This window comes from Carcharodon carcharias, chromosome 12 (assembly GCF_017639515.1).
Source record: "Carcharodon carcharias isolate sCarCar2 chromosome 12, sCarCar2.pri, whole genome shotgun sequence".
Lineage (NCBI taxonomy): Eukaryota > Metazoa > Chordata > Chondrichthyes > Lamniformes > Lamnidae > Carcharodon > Carcharodon carcharias.
In genome coordinates, this window is record NC_054478.1 from 99807040 (window position 1) to 99834413 (window position 27374).

General features: G+C 42.4%; 1 protein-coding gene across 2 annotated transcripts in view; it reads left to right on the top strand.

Annotated features, from left to right (window-relative positions):
* The window catches only part of myo1b (myosin IB), a 290431-nt gene that overhangs the window by 163611 nt on the left and 99446 nt on the right, over positions 1-27374 (top strand). For both annotated transcript variants that reach the window (XM_041200715.1, XM_041200716.1), the window contains exon 8: positions 13419-13517. In XM_041200715.1, coding sequence (XP_041056649.1) covers positions 13419-13517 — 99 coding nt within the window. The remainder of the gene's footprint in view (positions 1-13418; positions 13518-27374) is intronic.

Genomic DNA, 27374 nt, shown 5'->3' on the forward strand with positions numbered 1-27374 from the left:
GTTGAGTTTTATAACCGTTGGATGGCTTCCTGGTCACTTTTATTGATGCCAGCTTTTTAATCTCCAATTTTTAGAAGTTTTCTGAAACTGTCATGGTGGTGGAACACTCGTTCTTTGGATTATTAGCCCAGGCCAGATTCAGGCTAGTGTTGAGCATAAAAATCAGTATAAATTGGTGGACCAAATGGTTCGTTTCTATGCTATATAACTCTTTGTAGGCCTCTAGATTACTAGCCCTCTATGCTATACAGTGTGCACGTAAACTTTTCATATTTCATCCTCCATACAACACTATTCCTGGAGGTGTCTCCAATATGCCTTCTGGTAATGTTCCTGCATTCAGCCATTCTGGAGAGTGGCGCAGGAGATTGTAAGGCTCATCACAAACTGCCCATTTTGAAACACTTAACCCACAAAGTACCGAGCCTACTCCCTCATGGAAGGAGGAAACAGACCGATAAGAGCATTTACTGTCCACCCAATAAGGTCACACTCATGCGCTGACACAACTGAACCAGGTGCGACAAGCAAATTGTTCAACTCTTAAACCTGATTGAGGCAAGCAAGCCAAGAGCCCTATTTTTGTATTAACATAATTTTTCTTTAAATAAAGTTTACTGAAGAATTAACTCCAGGGGATGTGAATGCTGCTGGCAAGGCCGGTATTTATTGCCCAACCTAATTTCCCTTAAGGAGGTGGTTGTGGGCCACCGACTTCAACTGCTACAGGCTGTGTGCTGAAGGTGCTCCAACAGTGCTGTTAGAGGGGGAGTTCCAGGATTTTGACCCAATGACAATGAAGGAATGATGATATGCTTCCAAGTCAGGATGGTCTGTGGCTTGAAGGGAAATTTGCAGGTGGTAGTTTTCCTATGCACCTGCTGCCCTTGTCCATCCATGTAGTAGATGTTTCAGGTTTGGAAAGTACTGTTGAAAGAACCTTAGCAAGTTGCTGCAGTGCATCTTGTATAAGGTATGCCCTGCTGCTGCTGTGCATTGTTGATGGAGGGAGTCAATGTTTAGGTTGGTGGATGTGGTGCCAATCAAGCAGGCTGCTTTGTCCTGGATGGTGTCGAGCTTCTTGAGTGTTGTTGGAGCTGCACTGATCCAGGCGAATGGAAAGTATTCCATCACGCTCCGGACTTGTCTTTTCGATGTTGGACAGGCTTTGGCCAATCAGGAGGTGAGTCTCGCCACAAAATTCCTGCTCTTGTAACCACAATATTTAAGTAGCTAGTTCCCCAAGATGTTAATTGTGGGTGATTCAGAAATGGTAATGTCATTGAATATCAAGGAGAGATGGTTAGGTTCTCTCTTGTTGAAGGTGGTCATTGCCTGGCAGTTGTGTGGCACAAACATTACTTGCCACTTGTCAGCCCATACCTGAATGTTGTCCAGGCCTTAAATAAACTCTTAAATTTGAATATTATTTTAAAAAGTGCTTTAATTTAAATCTTGCAGATGTTGAATAATTTCATCTGTAGATTAGTACTGTGGACTCTGGTTAGAAAGAGCTCAAGAAATAGGAGCAGGAATAGGCCATTCAGCCTTATAAACCCGCTCCATCATCCAATGAGATCATGGCTGATCTTCTACTTCAATCCCATTTTTCTGTACTATCCCCATATTGCTTGATTTTAATATATAAAAACCTATTGATCTTAGTCTTGAACGTACCCTACGACTGATCCTCCGCAGCCATCTGGGGTAGACAATTCCAAGGATTCATCACCCTCTGAGTGAAGAAATTCCCCCTCATCTCAGTCATAAATGGCCTGCTCCTTATTCTGAAACTGTGTCCCCGGTTCTAGACCCTCCAGCCAAGGGAAACATCCTTCCTGCATTTACGCTTTCAAGCCCTGTAAGAATTTTGTAAATTTGAATGAGATCACCTCTCACTCTCCTAAACTCCAGATATCCTTGAAGAACTGCTTCAAATCTCAGTTCACGTGAAGGCTGGATTCAGCTATAGTGGGAAGGTGAATTGGCATTTTGTTGGCCATATGCTATTCTTCTGTTCCAGCTCTTTGAGACAGTACTGTGGCAGGACAATGTCAGAGGAACAGCAGGGCAGTGGAGCACTTTCCACTTTGACTTGGCTAGACAACCTTGTAGTGATCACCATTCTAAATTAAAGAACTACCCTGATTTGGAGAGAGATGGCAATTTAAAACACAAAAAATACCATTTTTTCCAACAATGTAAACATTCCTTGTTAGTGATATGGAAAGGAGTCGTAGACTAAACTGCAACCTGCAAGGTGAAAAAGCTCTGATCAGCTTGTACTGATGCCTTGAATGACCCAACATCTGAGCATTAGGAAAACCTGAAGCTTAGAGGTGACTCTTCACTCAAGGAATCAAGGGATAAGGGGAGCAGGCAGCAAAGTGGAGATGAGGCACAAGATTAGCCACAGTTATATTGAATGGTGGAGGTGAATTGAGAGGCCATATGGTCTACTCCTTTTCCTATTTCTTATGTTCTTGAGTTCTTTTAAGTGAAGGAGACTGCCACATAATCTCAAGGAAGTTGCACTGCTTACCTCAAAGATTGCAAATCTGTGTCTGAAACTGTTTTGAAACATTTCTTTGACTAATGAATTCTGCAAAGATCAAAATATTAAGTTGCTTGGGTTTTGAGGAACAAGTTATTGTGACTACCCAGCTTCTGCAGAATTATACACAGTGTCTCATAAGAGCTTAGACAGACAGTGGTTTACCTGACTCAGAACAGTGCAACCATGAGAATGCCATGATAGCAAGACAATAACATCCTTCAGTTGCACTCTCATAACCAGGCAGACCAGGGAGGTTTACAGTACATTTCTATTACCAAGGTCATACCAGGCTGTAGCTGAAGTAAAAATGGCAATGCAAAGCTGTGTGCAGGTAACCTGTTAGTATGAAAGTGGATTACCCTGGTTTCGATTTCATACTTCTACAATTGCATTTTTTCTTGTTCTCATCCAGTTTTTTTTTCTCTTTTTCACGAGACATTGCCTAATACTTGGCTGTGGTTCCAGGCCAAATTACGCATTACCCAAGTAGCATTTAAGCCTGGAGAGTGATTGTCAGCAGACTAATACTAATCAAAGGGACATTGTGATCAAGTCCAAGCCTCTTCTCAGTTGTCGTTCACAGTGCACGTTTTCCAGCATGGGCCAAGTAAGCTCAGCCACTAATTTATGGTTTTCATGGAAATATGGATGAAATTGCAAAATTTGATCCTAAATACACCAGTTTAAAACCCTGTATACACAAGTAATAAAGAGGGAATGTGACATATTCAATCACTGGAAATCGTTGGCAAAAGAACCAGGAATCTTGGCTTTCACCATCCACCATCCCAGCCCCCTCCCCCCCAACCACCTCTTCCTTCCATCCCTAGCCAAAGGCATGAAGCAAAATCCTAGCCTTTCACCCAATATTTAAATAGATGTCCCTTCCAACAAGCTCTCTGGAAAGTAATCAGGAGCAGGAATATTGCATACAATTTTGACTAGCCTACTTTCAAAAGGATACTGATGTATTGGAGATGGTTCAGATCAGAGCAATGGAAGTGACTTTGTGTTGGGTAGTTGATGAGCAATGAATTTGAGGAGAAAAAGTGGTGCATTTAAAGGGAATTGAAATTTGTGTGGAATTCTGATGTTCTAGGATCTTGGAAATGCCATGGCAAGGATGAGTAATATACAATATGATGAAAGGTTAGTTAGGTAATCCAGGCATTTTCTTTATTTACTGTTTTTACTTTGCCAAAACTTCCTTAGATTAAGTAGGTTAAGTGGTTTATACTGATTTATGGAAAAAATTAGATTAATTGGCCTTTTCTTAGTCTGTGCTTTCTTATATTCCTACCTGAACATTGTGTTTATTTTAGCGTATCCTGCATTTTGTGGTCAGGTAAGAAAAGACTTGCATTTATATAGCGCCTTTCTTGGCCACAGGATGTTTCAAAGTGTTTTGCAGTCAATGAAGTATCGTTGAACTGCATTCACTGCTGTAATGTAGGAAATTTAGCAATAATTTGTGCACAGCAAGGTCCGACAAACAGCAATGTGATAATGACCAGATAAAAATGTTTTGTGGTGTTGATTGAGGGATAACTATTGACCAGGACACTAGGGCAAGTCATCTGTTCTTCTTTAAAATAGTACTGTAGGATCTTGTGCATCCGCCTGAGAACACAGATGGGACCTTTGTTTAATGTCTCATCTGAAAATTGGCACCTCCGACAGTGCAGTACTCCCTCAGTTCTGCACTGGACTGTTAGCCTTGATCTTTATTCTCAAATCCTGGAGTGGGATTTCAACTCAGGGCAGAATTGTCCCAGATTTGCAAAAAGTGCAGTAGCGGACGTGAATAAAGTTGTTTTACCCGCCAGCTGCAATGGTGGGTTTTCGTGCCATATCATCCCATTCCTGACTCATCCCACCTCGTTAATAACGCATTCATGGGAAGCATTCAGGATCACTGGCAGGCAGGCTGAAATTTGCCTGCCCCGCCATGACCTCAAAGCTTACTTGCTCTGGGCACCAGAATGTATGCCCCCTAGTCATGTCTTCAAACCAGGACTGCTCCTGGCAATAGATGGCCCTGATAGCAAAGAAGGCAGCAGGCTCCAAATTTAGTGACACTTCTCTGGGGCGCCAGCTGGACACAGTGGAAGGCCAACATGATGTCCTCTAACCCTGCTCTGCCCACAGGAGGTCTACCTGAATCATCAATCTGGCCTGGGAGGCGGTGACAGTGGCAGATGCACAACCAGAGCACAGAGGAGGTCAGCCATCCAGTGCAGGAAGAGGTTGAATTTTCTTATCCGTTCCACCAGGGTAAGTCACCCACCTCATCACTCTCAACACTCACACTGACAAAGCCATCACATATTCACCTCAAGGGACAACACCACTAACTCTCAAGCACACCCTCATCTCCATCAGGCTCATATCCTCTTGAGCTCGTGTTCTCATTCCATCCATGGCTCCGCTGAGCACAAGCCTTCCACGCAGTGCCATGTGTCCTGCTCACATTCTCCATCTGTTTCATGTAGGAAAAGCTGGGTCACAACAGCAGGCAGAGGTCCCAGAATGGGGGTGGAGTGGCCCATATTAGGCCCCTCGCTCACTTTTTTGGAGCGTGCCATCTCTCTGACTGGTCAGGATGTGGACCATACCTGCAGCGATGGTGAAGTCAGCGGTGAATACCCATGCGAGGTACGCTGCACCACATCATTCCTCTCTCAACACAGCAGTGAGTGCTCTTTCTCCTGCTTGTGACTTTGGTGCCATGCACTAATTATCGCTACCTTTGTTCACTGGGAGTTCTGCTAATTGACCGACGCCCGCTACCAGCCAGTCCCTCAGCTCTATCCAGGTTCACACCTCCTCCATTGAAGAGCTGGAAATAAGCAGCCTGGAAGACCCACACCCTACACTCGGTGGGACATGGATCTAGAGCAGGCTAGAGTTCACAATCTAGTGATCACTGCACAGGCACATGTCTGCAGCAGGAGAAAACATGTTCAGCCAAGCTCTCCAACACTCAGAGGACTGCTGGGGAAGAGGTACCTGTGAGGTCTGAGTGAGGTGACGAGCCTTTGGATTCGGCCTTCCAACTCATCGTGGAGAGTCAGCAGAAGGTGGGGGATCATCACGCAGAGCTATTGAAAGCCCTCAGCAGACTTGCATGTGAGTTGGAGGAGTGCGTCCACCTGCTCTCTGATGAAGTGGTGCCCACATGTGCGTGTATGGAGAAGGTTGACTGCTGCCATGGAGACCCTGATCCAGCAGAATTCTGAGATGTGCACAGATCTGCACTCCATCATGGTAGCTATAGGTGAGTTCCTGCAGTGACAACATGAGAGGGAAACAAGGCACCTTGAGGTCCCTTCAAGTGCTCCTTCCCCTCACGGAGTCAGGCTGGGGCCCTCGGGCACCCAACAGGAGGAGGAATGGAGGCTGGACACCCTTTGGTCACCATTCAGGAAACTCGGGTTGTCTGCTCCCTCCCGAGTCCTCTTTGCCTATGACCCCCTCAATCTTGTCCTCTGTCACCGCAGAGGGAGCAGGAGGACGGCTAAAGCAAGTCGGTGTCCTCCAGGCCTCAGTTGTCAAAGAATGCATGAAGTCATCAGAGGCAACAGGCCAACTATTGCACAAGATATCTCCAACCCTGCTGCGGACGTCAGGGCAGTACCTAGAAGAAGTGGTAGGCCTAGAAAAGTTAAGAAATTCTGATCACAGGTGGTTGCATAGGTGAACACATTCTGTGACTTTATAATCTGAAAATGTATTCACTTTCACTGAATAATTTGTAGTGTTGTCTCTCAGCTTCATTGACAGGCTTCGCAAGTCCTCCCCCTGCATTCCACCACCACCCCACCCCCCGCCACTAACATTCATTCCCGGCAGCCGGACCTTGAGTGGTTCTGGAGGGGTATGCGTGTGTGTGCGCAGTTGCCCATCTGAACTGACCTGCTTCTCTGCCTACCCACTGATCACACTCCCATCAGCTTCTGTGAATGTCCAACACCAGGCTCCACTCACTTTTTCTACTTCTTCGGCTAGTTGTCATGTTTTTGATCAGCTCCCCCTCTCTTTACCCTCCCCCAGTCACCCATGTCCTTTCCCTCATCACTGTTAAGGCCCCCAGTATCACCTTCCACCTCCCCTTCATCACCTTCCAACCAGAACCCTTTTTTCTTTCCGGGATGTCCAGGTGAACGTGCACATTCCCTACCTTCCTGAGAATCCCACCCCCATCCACATTGACCTCACCGACCCCCTTTCTCCCACCCCCAGGATCTGTGTTTGCCTCTGAGTCCCCACCAACCACACTCATCACCCCTTCTACTGCTCCCTACGCCCCCTCATGCTCCCATCCTCATGGCTTCCTCCACCCCATCTCATACTCACCATTCCCTCCTACCATGTCTGCCCTCAGTTTGGTTTCCAGGAAGTAGTCATTGACTACTCAGAAGTGGGCTGAATGACCTCTCACTGTGCTGTTACCATCCTATGATTCCACGTCCCTGTGATTTTAAGATTTTATGTATCAGACAACCGGATGTTTGTTATGCATCCCTTTAAGGGAAAAACAGTCAGTGTGTATTATGATCGGCTTATCTGTTCCCCTACTGGTATTTTGTCTGGTGGTGGAAGTAAAATCTACCTCTTTATCAGGCCTATTTTATGTCATTTCTGAATTAATACTTGCATGAGTGCACCAATGTTCGTGTTCAGTTCCCCAGCATTTTGAGAAAAAAGGGGTTTTTTTTGCATTCCCTGATTGAGTGGATGTGCATAATGATCTTCTCTGGTTAGACATCTTTCATGCTTTGACATCTTTATCACCCCTACCCTACAGACGGGGAAGCACATGTCCCTGTTTTTGTGCATCCCAACCTACTCTCTCAAGGTTATAAGTGAGATCATGACTTGCAGGAAATTCACTGGCCCAAAACCCTGTGCTATCTCTCTGAAGCCTGTCAAAGCTTTGAGGTTGGTGCTGTTAAATAGTTTGTTAGATTTCAGTGCCTACCTGTAAACCAGGACTCGCATAAGTGTTTTAAGTATAGACACTCAGGTTTTAAAATAAACACAATGACCTCAATATTGGGGGATGGGAGTTCTTGGTGGTGAACATGAAAGTACGGCTTTCCCAGCATTTTGCAGATATTAATTACAGGGTGACCTTTATTTATCTTCTGTTGGGCAGGAAAGTCTTCAGCACGAGGCTGCAACCAAGGAGCAGAGAGGAGATTGCGAGGGAGAGCTGTTGGGGTAGGGGGGGGAAGATTGCATATGGGTGTGGTTGGTGGAGAGATTGTGTGGAGGGGGAGAGGGTAGAGTAGCGTGGAGATCATAGGAAGTCAGCGATTGTGGAGGTGCAGTCAGGGTAGCCTGTTGGGCCAGGGGAAACATTCATGCTCCTCCTGGCCCACAAGCAGTGCTGTTAAGACACTTGCATTGTGGGTCTCGTCCTCACCTTTTACCTGCTGAGTTTCGTTACACTGGGGCCACCCACCAAAAATAAGTTTTTTTTTTTAAATATAAAAGCCTGTTAAAATGGAAGCAAGCAGCCTCCTTGATAGCCGTTAGCAACAAAGCCACCTCCTGACAGCAGACTGGTTGCTGCGCCACATCCTCCCTCTGTTAAAACCCAAAATAAGAGGGCATGAAATTGTTGAAACTTTAACTTCTCACCTGAAGGAAAACCACCTGCTCTTGGGGTGTAAAAGCACCTGCACCCTATTCTTTCTATCACAGAATAAGGGCAAAACAAACTCCATTTATTTCTAAGTCAGAATATTATATTATCGATATAAAAACAAAAAAACTGTGGATGCTGGAAATCCAAAACAAAACAAAAACAGAATTACCTGGAAAAACTCAGCAGGTCTGGCAGCATCGGCGGAGAAGAAAAGAGTTGACGTTTCGAGGCCTCATGACCCTTCGACAGAACTTGAGTTCGAGTCCAAGAAAGAGTTGAAATATAAGCTGGTTTAAGGTGTGTGTGTGGGGGGCGGAGAGAGAGAGAGAGAGGTGGAGTGGGGGTGTGGTTGTAGGGACAAACAAGCAGTGATAGAAGCAGATCATCAAAAGATGTCAACAACAATAATACAAAAGAACACATAGGTGTTAAAGTTGGTGATATTATCTAAACGAATGTGCTAATTAAGAATGGATGGTAGGGCACTCAAGGTATAGCTCTAGTGGGGGTGGGGAGAGCATAAAAGATGTAAAAAAAAATATATAAAATAAATAAATAATTTTTTTTTTCTTTTTCTCTTTTTATAATGGAAATAGGTGGGAAAAGGAAAATCTATATAATTTATTGGAAAAAAAAGGAAAGGAAGGGGGAAACAGAAAGGGGGTGGGGATGGGGGAGGGAGCTCACGACCTAAAGTTGTTGAATTCAATATTCAGTCCGGATGGCTGTGAAGTGCCTAGTCGGAAGATGAGGTACATTGTTCCAGTGAAGCCCAACGCAAACCGGAGGAACAACACCTCATCTTCCGACTAGGCACTTTACAGCCTTCCGGACTGAATATTGAATTCAACAACTTTAGGTCGTGAGCTCCCTCCCCCATCCCCACCCCCTTTCTGTTTCCCCCTTCCTTTCCTTTTTTTTCCAATAAATTATATAGATTTTCCTTTTCCCACCTATTTCCATTATAAAAAGAGAAAAAGAAAAAAAAATTATTTATTTATTTATTTTTAACATCTTTTATGCTCTCCCCACCCCCACTAGAGCTATACCTTGAGTGCCCTACCATCCATTCTTAATTAGCACATTCGTTTAGATAATATCACCAACTTTAACTTTAACACCTATGTGTTCTTTTGTATTATTGTTGTTGACATCTTTTGATGATCTGCTTCTATCACTGCTTGTTTGTCCCTACAACCACACCCCCACTCCACCTCTCTCTCTCTCTCCACCCCCCACACACACACATTAAACCAGCTTATATTTCAACTCTTTCTTGGACTCGAACTCAAGTTCTGTCGAAGGGTCATGAAGACTCGAAACGTCAACTATTATATTATCGAATGGGCTTAGAATAGTGCAGGATGCAATGGAACACTTAATTCACAGTATGCTCCCACAGAACTTTTTAATGCCATTAATTCAACTGTTAACTCTCTTGGGGGTTAATGAGCAAACTACAATTTGCATTTTGATCAGGTTTATTTTGTTATTAAATAGAGTTAAATGTTGAAAGCAGGCAATGCGCAGAGTTGCACTAGCCAATTTTATATAATAGAAGAAAGAAGCTAGCCGTGTTCATGTCATCCTTTCATTCTAGCAAATTACAGGAAAATGTGCTGACAACACCTGTCATTTCTGGTTAACATTTCATGAAGTCTATTGTGTAACATCTTGTTTCACCTCCAGTGTTCAATAGGCAGTTTAATGGCCTTCAATAATGAAGCATTAAATAACGAGAGATGCGTGTTGTTTCTGCCCTGCTTGAAGGTTCGTTCCAGATTAAATATGAACCATTGCTTGGATTGCTGTTTAGCTGCTCTCCAGTTTTAACCCCTTTCTTGTTTGTAAATCATGTAATTTAGGATCTAAAAGCCAAACATTAAATTAAAAGCTATATCTGAAAATAGGAAACCTTAAATATAGTTACAGTACTATTTGGTATTTCTTTAAAAATGCTTGTGGTTTTAATAATGTGAATGTAGGTTATAAACACCTTATGTTGCACATTTTCCTCTGCCACACATATTACTGCCAAATTATGACTTTTTGAGTCACAGAAGTATTTTTGCTGTGGAAAGCAAATATATCTTAGACTAAATGAAAGGCTGTTCGTAATATATGCCTCTTTTTTGATTGTTTAGAGCACCTGACATTCATTTTTGGTACTTTATTTGGTGATTAGTGACCATGTTTTGAATCTAGAGAAGGAACATTGGCACAGATGACAATTCATTCCTACTTCATTTGCATTGTCTGATCAATAGGATTGGTTGGATGTAAGGACTGTTTTGCTAATGACAAGGATGTGCCAATTAAGAACCCTCAGCTGTATGTGCCAAATATATCAGAGACGTGAACATAAACCAGCACAGTACCTCCTTCTAAAAACAGCTTTCCAATTAAAGGAACAGAGTAACACAGTCTGAGCTTGTGCATGGTGGAATAATTAATAATGTATTGCATATGTATACAGGTTCAATCTATGTGCACATTTAAACAGAAGCAATGTCAGTACCATTTCAGAGGAAACATAAGGTAATAGAGCAGCAGTCCTGCTTCCCAGTCAGAACTGTTGTTTAGTTTTTTAATTTTGAGTGGGTTGAACTGTAGCCGTATACTCCCCTCCCTGAAATAACTTTTCTATCTTCCGGACTGGTGAGTTATGCAGGGACATATTCAGTAATCTCCCTATCGGGATTACCATTGACCCCGAACCCACAAGAGTGTATAAGCTGCAGACACCAGCTGGACTTGGTGCATGATTTCCTCTCCATAAGTTTTCACCCTGGTTTCAGATAGTGCACAAACCGCAGTCAGATGGCTGACTGGTTCTCCAATGCCACTTTGATGTGGTTGGGAGGGAAGGAGGCAGAGGTACAAGCTAGAGTGATATGAAACAGTACTCCTCTGATGCTTCGCTTTCTTTGGGAACAGATTTATTTGTCACCCCATCTCTGTAGCCAATCTGACTGAAATGGTGTGGGTGATTGAGCAACTCATATTGTTACATTGCCTAGACAGTGGTTGATTAATCCTTCTAATTTAAAAAAAAATTTTTTTTTTATATATATATATAAATAAACTAAAATGCTGGAAATACTCAGCTGTTTAGGAAACACCTATGAAAAGAGAAAGTGTGTTTCAGATCTGACCCTCTACAAAATTGGAGGAAAAAATTAAAGATGTAACAATTCTTGAGCACGTACAGAGGCAGGGAAAATAGGGAGTAGCAGGAAAGATCAAAGGGAAGGCCTGTGATAGGCTGGAAGACAGGATAGATTAAATTACAAAAGGGATGTTGGTGCAAGACAAAGGAGATGGTAGTGGAACAAGTAAAGTGTCAAAAGGTGGGTCTAGAGGAGCTGTAAATGGCAATAGCAGAATTACAGCAACAGCAGCTGTCTGAAAAATGGGAGTGGTGGATCTAAAGTTTCTGAACTCAAATGTTAAGCTGTAAAATGTTTAATAATTTTTGCTTAATTTACTTCATATGTGATCATAACTTCCTTTACTCCTCTTGATTAATTAGTTTCTTGGTCTGGAGTCATTTTATCTGCATGTGTGGGATTTTTTGTTAGCATACAACAGTCTCCAGATTGTTCTTTCCAGATATATAATGGGCTGTATGCAAAGTGCACACACTATGGGGAGGAGTTTTGCACAAAGAACAAAGAAAATTTCAGCACAGGAACAGGCCCTTCGGCCCTCCAAGCCTGCGCTGATCATATTGCCCGTCAACTAAAACATTTTGCATTTCCGGGGTCCGTATCTCTCTATTCCCATCCTATTCATGTATTTGTCAAGCTGCCTCTTAAACATCACTATCGTACCTGCTTCCACCACCTCCTCTGGCAGCGAATTCCAGACGCTCACTACACTCTGTGTAAAAAAAAAACTTGCCGCGCACATCTCCTCTATAGTTTTCTCCTCTCACCTTAAATTTGTGTCCCCTAGTAATTGACTCTTCCACCCTGGGAAAAAGCTTCTGACTATCTACTCTCTCCATGCCACTCAATTTTGTAAACTTCTATCAAGTCACCCCTCAATCTCCGTCGCTCTAGTGAGACCTCTAGTGATAAAGCAAGTGGGCGTTGGGTGAAGGGAGGTTTTAAAGCAAAGTGGACACATGCTTTCATTTTTTTAAAATCAAAAAGCCTGTGGAGGAAAGGGAGAAGTAGGAGGTGAATAGGAAAGACTCAGACCAAAATCAGAACAATGAGGTGGAGAGGCAAGAGGAAGAGAGAATCCAAAGTTACAATGAGGCTTAAAGGATTTGGCAGAGCAAATCAAGTAAACAAGTGCACAATAACACACCGGGGTGGGGAAGGACTCTGCTTATCTTCCCGCACCCACCAGTCTGCCCTGGCCAGTTCCCCATTCATTTTCACCCTAACTAAACAGATCAAATTTAATTCTTGCTCTTTGATTATGCTACTGCAGTGCTTCAGACCCAGCATTAATTCTCCATTCCATTCTCACCTCATTCCATCTCCACTGGGTTTGAGACTGCTGCATCAGGTATTCAAAGCTGTAGCCCTCAATGATGGCGAGCCAGTAAGTTAGTTCTATTTGAATACCATCAGCCTTTACATGATGGACTCGGGGTTCAGGGATTGGGTTGGGCACCTTTCTCGTCGCCTTCACTCTTGCAGAATTGACCAAAAATTGCTTCTGTGAATTTGAGAGAGAGAGACACACAGTTAGGAATAGATGGGCTGTAAAAAGAGTTAAGCAGGATTCAGGGTGAAAAGCACCAAAATAATACATTAGTTCTGTAAACTGCACTTAGCTGGTTTTGTGGTGGGTACAATTGGCTATGTGTGGAGTGGTATCATAAAAATCCTTTTCAGCACTCATTCTTTATGGATCCTAATGTTTCCATTTTAGAAATATTGTGTTAGCAAATGTTTCCCTTCACTCACTTCATCCTAATGGTCAGCTGGAACACATCATGTACTTTGTGTTCACAGTAGGTCATGAATGGCTAGCATCCTACCAAAATAATATTTGTTTTAATTCTCGGTCTCTCATGGCAACTTTTAAAAGAAAATTTAGTTTCCATAGCTGATTAACATCGCTGGAGATCTGTTACTGCATTTCATAAATGGGTAATTTATGAAATTTAAGATAAATGACCCAAATGTATTTTCAACATATAGCACTATTTGAATAATTTAAAAAAGAAATCTCTTCCCCCTTTAAAAGATCTCCTGGAGAAGTCACGTGTTGTCAAGCAGCCCAGAGGTGAACGGAATTTCCACATCTTTTATCAGCTGTTATCTGGTGGCTCTGAGGACTTGCTGAGTAAGTACAGCTTTTGAAAATGGATGATCGTGAGTTGTAATAACTGTGCTCTATAGACCTATACACTTACCTCAAGACAATACCCAGAAGATTTGTTTCATTGATAATAACAGCTTATATTTATGTAGTGCCTTTAATAATATAGTAAAAATGCCCCAAGCACTTCATAAGGGGTTTATCATGGAGTATCTGAGACGTGTAGGGAGGTAATTCCAGAGCTTAAGGTCTAGCCAGCTGAAGACACAGCTATCGATGATGGAGTGATGAAAATCAGTGTGCAAGAAGCTAGAACTGGAAGAGCGTGGATATCTCTGAGGTCTGGAGGAGATCACAGAGATGGTTGGGGCGGGGTGGGGGAGGCTCTGAGGGATTTGACTATAAAGATAGGAGTATTGAGTGTTGCTGGACTGAGAGCCAATGTACGTCAGCAAACATGGGTAATGGGTAAACTGGTCTTGGTGAGAGTTAGGATATAGCCAATAGAGTAGTTCATTGTGTAGGTTGGGTAATTAGGTACTATTTCCAAACCACCGGAACCATTTTTGTTGACAGATGTGCAGTGCAAAGGATGTTACTGTAAAGTCAGATTATATGGCTCAGTGTATGTCCAGGGAGAGAAATTATCTTGATGATCATCAGACATTTCCCTCCTATTTTTTTCAAATATTTCCTGAAGGCATTCACTCATGCTGAGGCAGTCTTTCACAGGCAGTTGTCTCATACCTTATCCAAGTTGCTGTTATTTATGTTTGAGCCTTGATGATGAGCGTTGGAAGGCTATTTAAAAATCTCTTGAGGATAGAAATGAATTTAAGCATTCAGGAAAATAGAGAGTGCAGAAAGAAAAGAGCAGATAGAGAATGAAGTTGTGGAGTGAAATATGTCGGAGATAACTGGGATGATTTAAATTATCTTATGGGAGGGTATATGACAGATAATGAAATACCCTGACTAGAGATCTTTCATGCATGGGAGATCCAAGCTAACCTGAGAGCGATGGTGTGGATCACCAGCTGACCCACAAGAAAGGGGACAGTTTGCTTTATGAAGAGATAATGAGAGATGAGAGGAGGAAAGCTATTTTAATGGGACATTTAAATCAATTGAATATAAATTAGTAAACACTAGCTGTTTTGCACCAAAGATAAAAACAGAAAATGCTGGAAATATTCAGCACACTTGGCAGCATCTGGGGAGAAAGAAACAGTTAATGTTTCAGATCAATGACCTTTCTTCAGAACTTCAAAAAGTTGGACATGTAACAGGTTTTAAGCAAGTACAGAGGCAGGGAAGGGGAGAAGGATAAAAGGGAGGTCCTGTGATAAGGTGGAAGATGGGAGAGATTAAGTAGCAAAAGAGGTGATGGTGCAAGGCAAAAAGACACAGGGCAGTACTTTTACCTCAAAGGGTGGATGCAGGACTAAGGAGATTTGTGACACTTTGATCGTCTTTGAGGAAGTCAATGACAGTGGGGAGATAGCAATAGATTGGAAACTGACTAATATGGTGCTCATATTTGGGGACAATAACAAATAGGTGTAGAGAGCCATATATCCTTAGTTACGTCTTAGGCTTAGTTACAACCTGTGGGCATAGACCAGTTAGGCTAAATGACTTGTTTCAGTGCTGTATGTAATACTTTGTAAGATAATGGAATCACTTATCAGAGTACACTTGGGGATTATTTGTACAACAAAACCCTAGTTAACAGCAAACACCAACCTCCTTGATTTCTCTGACACCCAAGGGGATAGTATTAAACATACAATGCAGTGCAGTTAGACTTCCAAAAAAAAAAGTTACGCACAAAAAGCTGCTGGTTGAGCCCAGAGCTGCAGAGATTCAGGATAATACTTCAGAAAAGCTAAGAAATTGCCAGGAAGGTAGAAACAACAGATATTAGTTGGAAGAGTAATTCTGAGGTGGAGGGAAGTTGTGGGTAGATTTCCCAAGGCTGCAGTTGCTACTGTTTCTAATTTACATGAATGCCTTTGACTCTGAAACATAATGCAAATTGGTCAAGTTTGCATATGATGCCAAACTAGAAAAGGCAATCAAATTGAAATGACAGAAACAATGTTTGTGCTCGTGGACAAACAGTATTAGGTGAAATTTAATGCGGACAAGTGCAAAGTACTCCGCTTAGCAGTTATAAATAGGTAATGTGTATTCCAATTTATTGGAAGATCATGGAGACATTGACTTTAATTTTCTAGTGGAATGGGTGGAGAATTGTGATCAGGATGCTCCGGTGAATTTCCGATAAACATTCCATTGTATGCAAGGCCCCCACCACACGCAGAGCCTCAAAAAAAAACTGCTAAACAGAAAATCAAGGATTTCTATTGCCTTTTGTTCTGCTGCTCTATTCCATTAAAAATAACACAATTTAAGATCTATTTCCTGCCCTTTTTTTAAACTCAGCCATAGGGTATGGGCATCTCTAGCAAGGCCAACATCTATTGCCCATCCCTAATTGCTTTTGAGAGTAAGCTATTATGACATGGCAGATGCTGGGTGCCAGGCGGACCAAATGGACAAGGGAAACTTGGTCGTGTTATCACAACAGTTTTGGAATTTATATTTATTATGAGAAGATGTGTGCACTGAATTTTGAAATAATGAGTTCACCAAGACCTTTAGAGATTTTGAAAAATTAAATTAGAATATTTATTAACAAAATAAAAGATTTCAAACACATACGTAAGGCTACAAATTACTTACTACTTAACAACTCCTAAAATTCCTAATTAACCTGACACCCAGTAACACACCCCCTTTAAGGCTATAGTCCAAAATAGATTTTAGATTTAAAACAAAACCAACAAGTTAACACAGTACCCACTTGACAGTAGAATTTCAAATGACTTCCTCATTGGTCCTCTCTAGCCTTTCGTTCTCCTTTATTTATGTTTCTCTCCCTTTAATATGTAGATTCTATTGTTCCATATGTCTTTGAAACTGTATCTTCCTCATAATATAAAAACTTTCATGTTGCCAATATTGTCAGTAACCTTTGGGAAAAATGAACACAATCCTTAGCCTTGTTTATCTGGCTAGTTGTAAACAGACTAACATCCCTTTGAAATCCAAACAATCACTTCATTTATCAAAAAAAAAGCAAATCCCTTCGCACCTTACATGCTAAGCCAGCATCCATATTTACTCATTAGCATTTCAAGCACATTTTCTACACGTAGCTTCTTTTGATAATTTCAAGCTTGCAGTCTACTTGACTCCACAAGTAATTAAATCTCATGGAACCAACTATATTTACACCCATAAACCTACTACACAATAAACCAGAAAAATATTATGAAAATTATTATATTTTCGTAACAAAGCAACCTACTTCAATTGCCACAGTCTGTGTGGTTTAGTATTAGGTAATGAGCTGCAGAATGTTAACCCAATAATGGTGAAGGAAAGGCAATATAGTTCCAAGTCAGGATGGTATGTGACTTGGAGGGAAACTCGCAGATGGTGGTCTGCTGCCCTTGATCTTCTACATGGTAGAGGTCATGGGTTTGGGAGGTGCAGTTGGAGCTGCAGGTGAGTTACTGCAAAGCATCTTGTAAATGGTACATACTGCAGCCACTGTGCATTGGTGGAGGGGGTGAATGTTTAAGGTGATGGATGGGGTGCCAATTAAGTGGGCTGCTTTGTCCTGAATATTGAATTTCCTAAGTGTTCTTCAAGCTGCATTCATCCTGGTAAGTGGAGGATATTCCATCACAGTTTTGACTTGTGCCTTGTAGATGGTGGACAGGCTTTGGGGAGTCAGTAGGTGAGTTACTCATGGCAGAATTCCCAGCCTCTGAGCTGCTCTTGTTGCCACAGTATTTACTTAACTGGTCCAGTCATGTTTCTGATCAGTGGTAAACTCCAGGATATGTTGGTGGGGAATTCAGTGATGTAATGGCATTGAATGTCATGAGGAGATGGTTAGGTTCTCTCCTGTTGGGGATGGTCATTGCCTGGCACTTGTATTGCACGAATATTACTTGCCACTTATCAACTCAAGCCTGAATGTTGTCTCAGCCTTGTTACCTGTGGGCTAGGATTATTTCATGACCTAAGGAGTTGTGAATGGAGCTGAATACTGCAATCATCAGCCAGCATCCACATTTCTTGACTTATGATGGAGGGAAGGCCATTGATGAAGCAACTGAAGATTATTGGGCTAAGGAGGGTGTCCTGAGGAACTCCTACAGTGATGTCCCGGGACTGAGATGATTGACCTCCAACAATCACAGCTGTCTTTCTTTGTGCAAAGTGTTCCAATGGGGACTTTTCCCCTCTGTCCCCATTGACTTCAATTTTGCTGGCTGGTGTCGATCTGATGCTGCCTTTATGTCAAGGGCAGTGACTCTCCCCTCGTCCCTGGAATTCAGCGACTGCCAAGTTTGAATGATGACGATGTTGAAAGTTACTCTTAATTCCATGGATAATTGAGTTATTTTAATTCTAAAACCTATTACTTCATATTTATCAGCAATGAACTATATCTGCTACCCCTTTACCTATCTTGTTAAGTCCTTCTCATAATTCACTTTCTTTAATTGCGTTTCTCAATGTGCTTCCAAGCAACAGTGTGGGAAAGCTTTATGTTGGTGTTAACAGCTTCTGAGACCAAAGTTCATGCACTAATTCCCTAGGGCCAATTTTGAAGTGATGTAAATGGGAGGCAATCAACTAAAAATAATAATCCACCAGCTGCCATCTTAGATGGATGATTAGAATGCCCTTATATTTCAGGAAGAAGACTCTTTGTATTAGATAAATTTGGATACATGGGACCTCAACTGTAATTTTGAGGTACAAGAGGACAGAGCACAACCATGATCTATCATTTGTACCAGGCAATAAGCAAGTAGCTAGTCAGCTCCTTAAAGGGATTATTAGATACCACTCAGAAAATATTTTTTGTTAGTGAAAATAGGAGAACAAGAATGCTCCTATATGGCCCACAAAATAACTATTTTCTGGGAGAGGCAGCAGACCCGTGACACCCCTGCTATTCTCTGGGATCGTGCCTCTTCCCCCTCTTTCTCCCACACTCTTCTCTCCTCCCCAACCATCATGACATGGTTGTGATCAGGCTTAGCATAATCACCAACGGATTTCCTCGCCCCCACAATCAGCGAACCGTGCTGGAGAGACTCTGTTTGGTATCCACAGCTTACTACTTGCAAGTAAATGGAGCCCAGATCTCTTGATGGTAACAATAGATGGGCAGAAGGTATTCAGCAATTGAAAAGAGCCGTTCCTGAATTTACCATTCTAAACTGGTTCCTTTATCCCAATGCACAATTAACAGATCTAGATTTTGTGGTTTACATTTTTGCTGGTGGGTTAAGTCTTAGCAATGGTAAACTGGGGAATGAGCATGTGGACCTTGACCTTCTGCAGTCAACGCTACAGAAAAATTGAATGTAAAGTCCCTTAATATCTAAATAGATTGATCATGTTGGTGTTCCCCCAAACTATTCTAGTTAAACTTATGAATCATTTTCATCAATAAAACATCCTTATGAATATGGTAGGGAACTGGAACTGAAAAGAACCAGCCTTTTATTTCTATCCTGGTTTGATTTTTGTGTATGTTTTTATTTAACAATGAAGGGCTGATCTTTGCATTGGTAAACTGGCTTCTCCATACTGGTCGGATGGCATTCCACCAGCTTCCCCAACTATCCAATGCCACTTTCGATCAGAACTGGTATTTGTTCTATTCTTTGAAGTCAGGAAGTGTAGGGTAGAACTGGAGTCTAACCTTAACACACTTTTATAAGCTTTTATTTCCAGTGTTACAACATTCCAATCCAACAGTTAATGACTTGCATCCACCCATTTAATTTTAGAGATTTTTTTTCTTTCCAGCATTTGTTTTAAGCCAGCAAGGTCAATCCATACAAAAAACATAAAGTGCTGGAAATACTCAGCAGGTTTGGCAACATCTGTGGAGAAAGAAACAGAATTCACGGGTGAAATTTTATGGCAGTGAGATTTTGTTCTCACCACAGTCAATGGAGTTTGGAACGGCTCGCCACATTTTACGGCCCAGTACCCACTGCGACAGGGCCGTAAAATTCCAGCCAACATTTTGTCCATTATGACTCTTCAGAATTGAAGCGAAGCAGAAATGTGATTGGTTTTGTGCTGTTGAAAAATTGGGGAGGATCAGGTGGAGCAAAATGGAAGGCAGAGTTCAAGTCTAAAGTTGCTGAACTCGATGTTGAGTCCAGAAGGCTGTAAAGCGTCTGATTGGAAGTTGATGTGCTATTCCTCAATATTGCATTGGACATCACTGGAACATTGCAGCAGGCTGAGGACAGAAATGTGAGGCATGAGAGCAAGGTGGCAAATTGAAATGGCAAGTGACTGGAAGGTTGGGGTCATGTTTGTGGACTGAAGAGGTGTTCTGCAAAGTGGTCACCCAGTCTGCATTTGGTCTCCCCACTGTAGAGGTGACCAATTTCAGATCATGAACTCTGTCCTCCAGATATTTTTCCCCTTAGTGCAAAGTCTGTATCTTATTCACATGATTTGCTTTCTGACAACCATTGGCCTTTATTCTGCTATTAACACCAACTCTGGATTAATGCTTTGTTCCTTTACTACTACAGTTCCCACTCTGTCTTTTGTGCCGTGACATCTTTGTAATTTGATCTCTTCTGCCCTTGAACCTGTGCCAGACATTCCCTTTTTGTACCACCTAACTCTCCCCATTTTCCAACAACTAAACGCCTATCACATTTCTGCCTCCCTTATGTTCCAAAGAGCCACATTAGAGTTGAAACGTTAACTCTGTTGAATTTTCTGGTAATTTTCTGTAACCAGCTGCATAAGAAACACCTCTAAAAACGATTAGCTTCATATTCTTTGGGCTGCTTAAGAATGGAAACTTAAGCATTTCTCCAGATTTTTTTAAACAAATCTATTTGCCCTAAAACATTCTCAAATTTAGGGTATTTTATCATATCAAGGTTAACATTTACTCCAGTCTGACTGCACAAACAGTTCATCAACCAATTAAGCTTCATAGTTTCTCTGTCTCCTCTTAAGACATAACGTCATCTTTCTATGGTGACGAGTACAATTAACCAGGATGGGAGTAGCATCTTCTAAATCGGATTGTTGATTTAAAGTTATTCCAGACTGACTTTGCTTAATATATAAACCAATATATTCAAAAGCCCCACAAGCCTGATTCCCAATTTTAGATTCTACTCTAACTTTGTCTCAAATTCTGCAGTGCCACTGCCACAAGAAATCATCAGCATGCATCATGAAGATGCCGGAAAGTTTTCCTTTATGGTACCAGTAAATCATTGTGCAAAGTGTTTAGTTGAACAGAATCTATTTTCAGCAAAACGGTCTCACCAAAAAAATGCCATATCCTGGAAGCATTGTTGGCCATAGACTTATTTGTTTATTTTCCATATTTTTCCTTCTGCATCTGCTGCATCTTTGGGCGGTTTTAGAAACACTTCTCTCTGAAAATTATCCTACACTACCATGAACATGTAGCCTAAAATTAGATTACTTTCCAGTTGTGGGAGAGTCCACTCTAACAGCTGTATCACCTAGTCCCTCTGCAAACCCCCAAACTACTAGCCTTGCTTTAGCCTTATAAGTCCCATCAGTAATGACTTTTTCAGAACAAACCTGCCTATCTGACAAAGCTCATTGTCTCTTATCTGATACCTCAGAATAAACTCAAAACTCTCTCCAACTATCCAACTCCCTTATTTTGCCCTTCCTCTCTTATCCTCAAGGTCATTGACAGCAGCATTTCTGCTTTGGTATCTATTATATGAATACCCACTCTGGGCAATTGACCTTTGGATTGTGTTAGCCTTCTTGTGTGTCATGATCATTTACATTGCTACTATCCAGCCTTTGATCTTAATAAACTCTGTTTATCAGGGCCTTCATCACAATACATAAGATTTGAGGTACAAAGTGCCTCATCTGTTCAGTCGAGATTTTGTAATTAATTCTGATCAATCACAAAGAATGAAGCTTAACAGTTTGTTTGGTATGATTTATAAGCACTTTACTATCATAATGTAATCTCTTGAATTGAACATTGCCTCACATGGTCCATTATGATGCCTCAGTGCTCTACAAGTTTTCTTGGAGACCTCAGCCATGGTGAAAACAAATCTCCTTACATGCAGCGCATTTAAATCTGCAAGAAAAAACTAATCGTAGTACCTTCTAGAGAGCTATCACAAAGAACAGAAGGCAATTTGGGATTTTGTCCATGTCCTCCAACCATCTGGCATGAATTCTTTGCTTGAACAGCCCATGCTAGATTGTTGTCAGCTTGCAGTCTCGGTGCATAAAATTTTAGCTAAACAACATTTCATCGATCATAGCACGATTCCATTCACAAATACTTTTGTTAAAGGGACTGTCAGCTGTGGTATTCATGTTCATGATACTCAGATTTACATACATTTGTTTAAATTGATTAGCAAATTCCCCTCCAATATCAGTCAGTAATTTGTGACGTCCCAAGTCCATTCCCTATCCAGTTCTGCATTATCCTGTCCATGATAACCCTTTTGTCCTTGCTATGTATTTTGTAGAGATATTAAATCTGGTAGCCATATCAACAAAAATAGAATGAAAATATTTTGTCTTTATCCATACCTTTGGATCAATGCCAACTGTCTCGTTGAAATCTCATGTTAGCGGAATAGGACAGGGCGGTGTCCACTGATACTTTTTACAGATTTCACAATTCTCACCAATCTCCTCCATTGGCCTCAGAAGCTTTTTATCAACCACACCTGCATTTATCAGCAGAATTTTTAACCTTTGACAGGTAGGATGAGCAAATTGTCTATGTAATTTTAAGACAATGTTATTTTTTTCTCTTTTTAATCACCTGATGCTATTAATTCTTGTCTTACACTTGAGAACCATCAGGCTAAGTGCTTACAATAATATACTGACTGCGTAACCAGATCAACTGATTTTCCAAAATAATTGCCTGATCATGCCCCATGTCAAATATCATTTGCAACTTTTTCAAAAAAGATTTACTCAAATAGCGTAGGTACCTTACTAGATACTGCATCAGGAGTTATAAAATGGCTATTTAATATGAAGTTATAACCCTCTTTAGTAACCTCAAGGTGTTGTCATAGCCAAACCTAAAGCAAATAGTACTTCTGTATTCCTTAATCTTATGAAATCCTCACTACTAAGTGAATCAAGATAACATTTTAACCAGAGAACATTTTAACCAATCATCCCACGTAATGTTAAAGCACCAGCACTACCTAATGCTGCACAATTAAGAGACCATGGCTAACACATTCATCACATGACTAAAACACCTTGTGACCAGTTGAATTTGGATTCAACGTTATCTTCATCCTGTTCCTCAGAATTCTGTGTTTTGTCATTTCAAGGACCCTCCGTGTCTCTTCATTTTGGTCAGTTTACTGTCTGAGACTTCAAATCACATGCTGAAACACCTCCAAACTGTTCCTTGGGCATTCCTGGTATTCATTCATCCATTATTGTTTCAATTCTGTAAAACCCAGATTTGCTAAAGGTGCTTTCATCCTCATTCTACCTGTCTTTAATCCTTCAGCCGTATTGATATCGGTGCCCAGTAGTGAACTATTTCAAAATCGTCCGATTATTGAATCTTCTATTCACGTCACTACAGAATGTCCCATTTGTTCCAAAAGGCTGAAGGAAATGACTATTTCCCTAGGAATTTTTTCCAGGTAGCAGACATCTGATCCAACATGGTCTCCCTCTCCATGAACTGAACAGCAGTTAGAACCAAGAGCCTGTCCATGAGGCACCTGAGCATAATCCAGTAACTCAAAAGCTTATACCAGTCCCGGGATCCCCAAATAGACCTTTGCCAATCTTTCCTACAATCTGTTAAAGTTCATGTTATTATCTTTCCAAAATCAAACAAAATCTAACCAAGCCTCGTAGACATTTAACAGGTCTTTTTTTTTTGTAGTTTTCATCTAGGAATTCTGTTAAAAGGTCCAGACTTCTTCATTATCCTACCGATGGGCACCTAGCTCACAAAATACTTTACCTCTGATTTTACTTCTTATAGGAAACAACAACATGATGGTCAGACCTTGTTTTCTCTTTGGTGAGTCATAACCCATGTCCACATATCCACTCTCTTCTTCCACTGGTCATAACTCAGAACATCAGGGGGTGATCATAACCCAAAATTTACATTTACTTACTGCTACTTTCTACAATGGCCATGAGACTTTTAGCTTTATGTCAGAAAAATATTTTTTAGTTGCCAACCTTCACTTTTCACCTCTGCTACCATGTTCTATTCCTTGAAACCAGTTGAAGGATAGAACTGGAAACTAAACTTTACATACATTTTATAAGCATGCACCTCGTAACCCAACCACCCCACTTTCAGTCTGTTCCTATTTATAGGGGCACATGTGAATCCCCAGTTAATGTCCACCAGCTGCATACAGTTAAACACACAATTAATATACAATTAACAGCATGAGCTTGGCCTAAATAGCCAAGTGGTTATGGTACTGGGCTTGTAACCCCAAGATCAAGAGTTCAAATCTCACAATGGCAAAAGTATGAAACAATGTAACTTCATCTGAAACAGATGGAAACGGGTTTGTACTCGAAAGAGTTACATCTTCTTGTGGACTCCTGGTCGGTCAGTGGCAAATGGATACGCTACCCGAGGAGCTCAGGCCTTTCACCTGGAGCAGGACCAGCCTCCTCTACCTGGGGGTCCATCTCTACCCTGCTGAGGAATCCTGGCCGGCGAACTGGCAGGAACTGGAGACGAAAGTCACCGCTCGCCTGTGGCGCTGGACAGGACTGCTCCGAGTGCTAGCTTACCGGGGTCGAGTTCTGGTCATAAACCAGCTGATCGCCGCCATGTTGTGGTATCGACTGGTCACTTTGACCCCTCCCCCGGACTTTGTCACAAGAATCCAGAAATTGTTAGTCGACTTCTTCTGGGACAAAAGATTGCACTGGGTCGCTGCTGAGGTTCTGAGTCTCCCGCTTAGGCAGGATGGTCAGGCGCTAGTGTGCCTACGCACACAGGTGGCGACTTTCCGCCTTCAGGCCCTGCAGTGATACCTCTACGTCGAGCCTCCTCCTAGACGGTGTGCCCTGACGACATATTTCTTCCATCAGGCGCACGGCCTGAATTATGACGTGCAGCTCCTGTTTATAGAACAGATGGGCCTCGGTGGCTCCTTGCAGGTGTTGCCTGTCTTTTACCAGGACCTGATCAAAGTCTGGAAAGTGGTCGCCTCGCGACGCAGCTCTTCCCCCGTCAGGAGTAGCGGCTATCGTCAGAGAGCCGCTGCTCAGGAATCCGCCCCTCCGTCCTTTTCAGTGGTTGGCGGAGAGGAGGGCTGTGGCCGCAGGGGTGACCAGGATCGGGGACGTGCTGGGAGGCGGAGGACTGGGCTGGATGCTCCCGCAGGAGTTGGCGCGTCGCGCGTCTGTGAGTGTCCAGGTCGCAGCCGATGCCATCCAAGACCTGAGAACGGTCGTGCTCGGACCCGACGTTATTTTGGGTCTTGAGGTGGCCCAGGTACGCGGTGGTCTTCTGTCTGAACGTTCCCCTGTTCGGACAGAATTCCACATTGGCCCCAAGCCCCGAACCCTCCCTCGGGTGCTGGTGCCCCGCAATGTGAGCCGCCTCGGGGACATGCCCTCTGTGCCTTTTGGCACGGCAAAGAGGGGCCTTTTGTATGGACTGCTGCTGCACACCTTCCATTTTCTCGCCCTTGTCCGCCGCCCGGACACGCCCTGGCGTGCCTTGTTGCCGTCTGGCGGCGGAGGCCCCCGATGGGAGGCCCTCTATGGAGGTGTCCTCCCCCTTTCTATCGGGGACCTGGGTTGGGGGGTGTTGCGTGCAGCAGTCCCCTATAATAAGAGGATGCATAGGTTCACGGACTCTCAGGACACATGCCCTTTTTGCGGTCTTGTGGAGTCTGTGGACCATGTATACATAGGGTGTTGTAGGCTGCACTCCCTTTTTAGTTATTTGAAAAACCTTTTATTGATGTTTTGTTTGCACTTCAGCCCCACGCTCCTGATCTATGGGCATCCAGTGCGGAAGGGGGTCGGGAAGGAGGAGGACCTCCTCTTGAACCTGCTCCTGGGCCTGGACAAGTTGGCCATTAACAGGTTCAGGCAGAGGGCGATCGCCGGGGGAGTCCCGCCCGATTGTTTGTCCCTCTTCCGCGGCTACGTTCGCTGCCGGATGTCCCTGGAGAGGGAGCACGCGGTGTCTGCTGGCACTCTCGAGGCCTTCCGTGCTCGGTGGGCACCGCGGGGACTGGGGTGTTTTGTTGACCCCTTTAATCACATTTTGATTTAAAGTTTGTAAGGTTCCTTTAAATTTTTGTCCTTGGTTTTACAGCTGACCTGAATTAGGGGCTGTGCCTGATTTATCCCAATTTTGTTGATTTGGTTTAATTGTTTTCATTTAAAAGATTATCAGGAGTTCAAATCTCACAATGGCAAACTATGAAACAATGTAACTTCATCTGAATAGGAACAGATGGAAATGTGTTTGTACTCGAAAGAGTTACATTTAACAGCATTGACTATATAATATATCCCACGTTGTGCTCCTGGCCACCAATATGAATGTTGGACACAGTAGGAAAGTTTAAATATTGAAACGTTGCTTTGACTGAAAGAAACTGATTTGCCACAATTTCAAAAGAAAGTCTTTAACAAAATCTGTAAATCCTTTAGGTGACACTGCTGGTCACCATTGGTCTTGGCAAGATACTGCTACAATTTCCCTTCACTCTAAATATTTGAATTACTCCACCCCCAGGTAATGGCCTGGGGGGGTCAGGGGAATGGGAAAGAAATTGGCAGAAGTCCTGTTCAACTGATAAACTGCTGATGTCATTGGTAGCAACAAAATAAATCGAGGTCTGAATGTCAATGATTTAAAGGGAGGAACATTCACACTGTGGAATTCATTTCACATCAGAACAGATATGTCATTTAACTAAGGAGCTTCAGATATGTCATTTAACTAAGGAGCTTCAGCTGTGCATTCATTCAGCTCCCTTGATGTTTATTTTCAAGTAATTTCTCCGGGCCAAATCCCCTGATCTGTAATAAGTACTGAAAATGTTGGAAATAGTCACAACTGTGAGAGAGAAACACAATTAACACTGCAGTCAATGACCTCTTGTCAGGCTTAGAATAAGTCAGAGATGTGACAGGTTTGAAGCAAGTAAATGCAGGCAAATGGGATAAAAGCAAAAGTGAATGTCTGTGCTAGAGTGGAAGGCAGAAGAAATTAAATGACATAAGGGCTGATGGTGCAAGGCAAAAGGAGATGGTAATGGGACAAGCAAAAGATGGGTCTAAAGATGGGAATAGCAGAATCATCACTGACAGCTGCTGTCTGGCAAAAATGGGGCAGTGGTTATGATCTGAAATTGTAGAACCCAATGTTGAGTCCAGATGGCTGTATGGTGTCCCTAATCTGTAATCTGCTGCAAAACAAAAACAGAAATACCTGGAAAAACTCAGCAGGTCTGGCAGCATCGGCGGAGAAGAAAAGAGTTGATGTTTTGAGTCCTCATGACCCTTCAACAGAACCACATCATTCTGTTCTGTTGAAGGGTCATGAGGACTCGAAACGTCACCTGTGCTCTTCTCCACCGATGCTGCCAGACCTGCTGAGTTTTTCCAGGTATTTCTGTTTCTGTTTTTGTTTTGTTTTGGATTTCCAGCATCTGCAGTTTTTTGTTTTTATCTCTGCTGCCATTGGTTAAATAAAAAGCATCATAAGAGTTGTGAGGTTCCACCATGGCCTTACCC